We start from the raw sequence: 3467 nt of genomic DNA on the forward strand, positions 1-3467 counted from the left end.
CTTTTAACTACATTTCATTTAGCGCACATTAAATTTACTTTAGATTTGTTTTGCTTACTTAATTTTTATAGTCTAAATATTGTGTTTTTTGTTAAAACCATAAGAATTTCCAACTCCCTGTGGGATCAATACTTATGACTCCATTAGATCCCTTTATTACTTGAGTGATACATATAATTGCGTTATTATTACGGGGGTTGAAATCTTGACGATTTTAAAAGATAAATATATTTATACTGAATTTATTTTTATTGGGATTGAGCTACATATTTACTATTAGTCTTGTTGTGTGTGTATTGTAATATTGAAAGATTTTTACAATGTACATCACTGAAATCGACCATCACATCAACATACGAAGGTATGTTATCTGAAGAAGTGGGCACATCTTTTGTAATTTTGAGATATGTAAAATGTTGTAATTCAGTAATTGAAGAGGTGGATGCGAGTGACAGCTAATATCTTCTCAACTTAATCACAGATTTAGAAACCAAACTCTGGATTAATCAATGTTCTTTATACACTCTCAAAGATTAAAGAATAGGATTGCTCCTATTTAGCACAATATAATTTATATGTATTCTAAATGATTTTAATTTCTTCACACTTCATAAACTCATTGTAAAGGGGAATGATATTTTCTTAAATTGTAACTCTTTATTACAAAATTTTGTCTAGTTTTCATAAATTTACTTTTGAGGTTTAACAATTAGTCAGTTAACTTAGTTCTTTTAACTACATTTCATTTAGCGCACATTAAATTTACTTTAGATTTGTTTTGCTTACTTAATTTTTATAGTCTAAATATTGTGTTTTTTGTTAAAACCATAAGAATTTCCAACTCCCTGTGGGATCAATACTTATGACTCCATTAGATCCCTTTATTACTTGAGTGATACTTATAATTGCGTTATTATTACGGGGTTGACATCTTGAAGATTTTAAAAGATAAATATATTTATACTGAATTTATTTTTATTGGGATTGAACTACATATTTACTATTAGTCTTGTTGCGTGTGTATTGTAATATTGAAAGATTTTTTACAGTGCACATCACTGAAATCGACCATCACATCAGCATACGAAGGTATGTTATTTGAAGAAGTGGGCACTTCATTTGTAATTTTGAGATATGTAAAATGTTGTAATTCATTAATTGAAGAGGTGGATGCCTCTTTTATAAACGAAGAAGCAGATTCTTCTTTTGTAATTTTGAGATTTGCAAAATTTCAAAGTCTTCGTAATTTAGTAGTTGAAGGTAATTCATCATCCTGGATTTCTCTAGTCAGGAAATTTTTTACCTTTCATAATTCCCTTAGAATGTTGTTTCCATAGACAATCTCACATTCTAACTTTCACATTTGTAATTCAAGGATTTTTAAGCAATTGTGTAAGTCATTATCAGCATCACTGGTTATGTCATACATCTCCATATTTTCAGTGTCTGCATTTATTTTTTGCATAATTCATGTGTCAGAATATCAGCAAGAGAACTTTTATTTCACTTGAATTACTCTACATCAAAAGTTTATGAAGAAAACGAACTTTGACATTTTATTAGTCTTTTGTTGGGCAAACAATCTATGATTTTTACTTTAATAAATGAAATATCAGTCTTGTTGTTTGTTCTAATTAAAAAAGTCGCATTTAGAAATGTTTCAAATTCTTGATTATTTTTTTAATTCCAATAACTCCTTTTCATTAATATGATAAATTTGTTCTATGGTTGTGTACTGTCAGCACTATTTTGGGTTGTTGGTATGGAGTTATCTGTTGGAAGCTATCGGTCGCCGGAATCGAAATTTCGTCGCCCGCTTCGAAAAGACATTTAATTTACATATATATATATATATATATATATTAAAAAAAAAGGAGTTATCTATTGCTCCTTACATGTTAAACAAACAATTGAGTTACAAAACAGAAGGGTTAGATCACTAAACCTACACCCAGATCTCATACCCCATATAGTTCTTACAACCATGCTCACAAAATGAAAGAAGGAAATCTAAGTAAAACCTTGTATGTATCCCCCTGACAGTAATCAATCTCTACAATGAAGATAAGGAATGGATAAGGTGTCTTCATGTAGTAGGAGAGCTAACTTATTAGGAGGTATAGTCCCTACAGCAATCTCTTCAGTTTCCTTCCCCCTGATTGCCAAACTGTGTGCTGGAGTGTTTCCTTCTCTAAGTATGTGTTGGAAATGCACATCAAACTTAATCAACAGTCTTTTAATATTATTGTGCCACCAAACAAGGTTCCATGGAGCAGCTTCCACATTATTCAAAATTTTGATGAAGCTACTGGAATCAGATTCAATTACTAATTTAGAGATGTTACATTGCTTGGAAAGGTATATAGCCCAGAAGATGGCTATCATTTCAGTTTCTAGTGCATCATTTTCCCAAGTAGGGGATGAAATGTAGAAAATATATTTTCCTAGGGAGTTCCTAATAACTCCTCCCACACCAGCAGCCTCCTTAGAGAAACTTCCATCAATATTAGCCTTCAGCCATCCCATAAGTGGGGCGGTCCAAAGGACCAAAGTAGGCTTGCTTACTTTCATATTGATCCCATTGGGCATCCAAATCTAGAAAATATTGGGGAATTTCTGATGCATTATAATCTTTTGCAGATAGGAAGTGCAATTTAAAACCACTACCTTTTCCATAGGTTTCATACTTTCATACTTAACTTGATTTCTGCACATCTAAATGAACCATGCCACAACACAAGGAATGATTATCATTTTAGCTTCCAGCTACTCCTTCCAACAATACAAAAGGTTCTGCTAACTGACATTCAGAGTATCGATGCTGAGCTAATTCAACAGACCAGACCAAACCCTTTGGGAGAAAGTACAGGAAAAAAATAAATGTTCCAGACTTTCTTCATTCTTGCTACACAGCCAGCAGCAAGAGGGACCCCTATGCCCTTTCAATTTCAAAATATCATCACATGGTAGAAAAGAATTCCACAGCCTCCAGCAAAAAAAAGGACATAAAAGGTGTCAACCACTTCCCCCAAATAAATTTCCCCCACATAACAGGTTGCCAATGAAACAATTGCTGGAAAATGTAAGCTGAAAATTTCTATGAGGGAGCCTGTTTAGTGATCATTCTATCTTTTTCTCCAGGATTGATTTTAGTTTTCTTCACCCAATACATTTGCTCTTCAGTTAAGTTAGTTTTCAGCAAATTACAATTCTATTGATTTTCAGTCCAAAATTCCTTCACTTTAGTTCCAGAGTTTGGATTGGAGGTGTCAAACATTCCAAATTCATTTATCTAGCTAGAAATTAATTTGTCCTTCTCCAAGTTCCAAAATAAACAGATCCTCAGCTTTATGCCTCACCTCCATAAGTTTAGTCCAAAGCCTGGAATCCCCAACTTTTTTCTCAGCCAAGTTAGGGTGAACAGTCCTGCAGTATTTCCCCTTCATAAACAAAGCCCCACGACTATC

The 3467-nt window shown here is 32.9% G+C and overlaps 1 protein-coding gene across 1 annotated transcript; it reads right to left on the bottom strand.

The window, feature by feature from the left end:
• Positions 1–2046: 2046 nt before the first annotated feature.
• LOC110035945 lies at positions 2047–2526 on the bottom strand. The gene has a single exon (XM_020740283.1). It carries the CDS (start codon positions 2524–2526, stop codon positions 2047–2049), a length of 480 nt encoding a protein of 159 aa, XP_020595942.1.
• Between the last annotated feature and the right edge of the window lie 941 nt (positions 2527–3467).

The sequence above is a fragment of the Phalaenopsis equestris genome, unplaced genomic scaffold (genome assembly GCF_001263595.1).
Source record: "Phalaenopsis equestris unplaced genomic scaffold, ASM126359v1 Scaffold200860, whole genome shotgun sequence".
NCBI lineage: Eukaryota > Viridiplantae > Streptophyta > Magnoliopsida > Asparagales > Orchidaceae > Phalaenopsis > Phalaenopsis equestris.

Bases quoted from the DNA above. Each gene is read 5' to 3' on its own strand.
- LOC110035945 (XM_020740283.1), bottom strand. From the start codon at position 2,526: ATGGGATGGCTGAAGGCTAATATTGATGGAAGTTTCTCTAAGGAGGCT.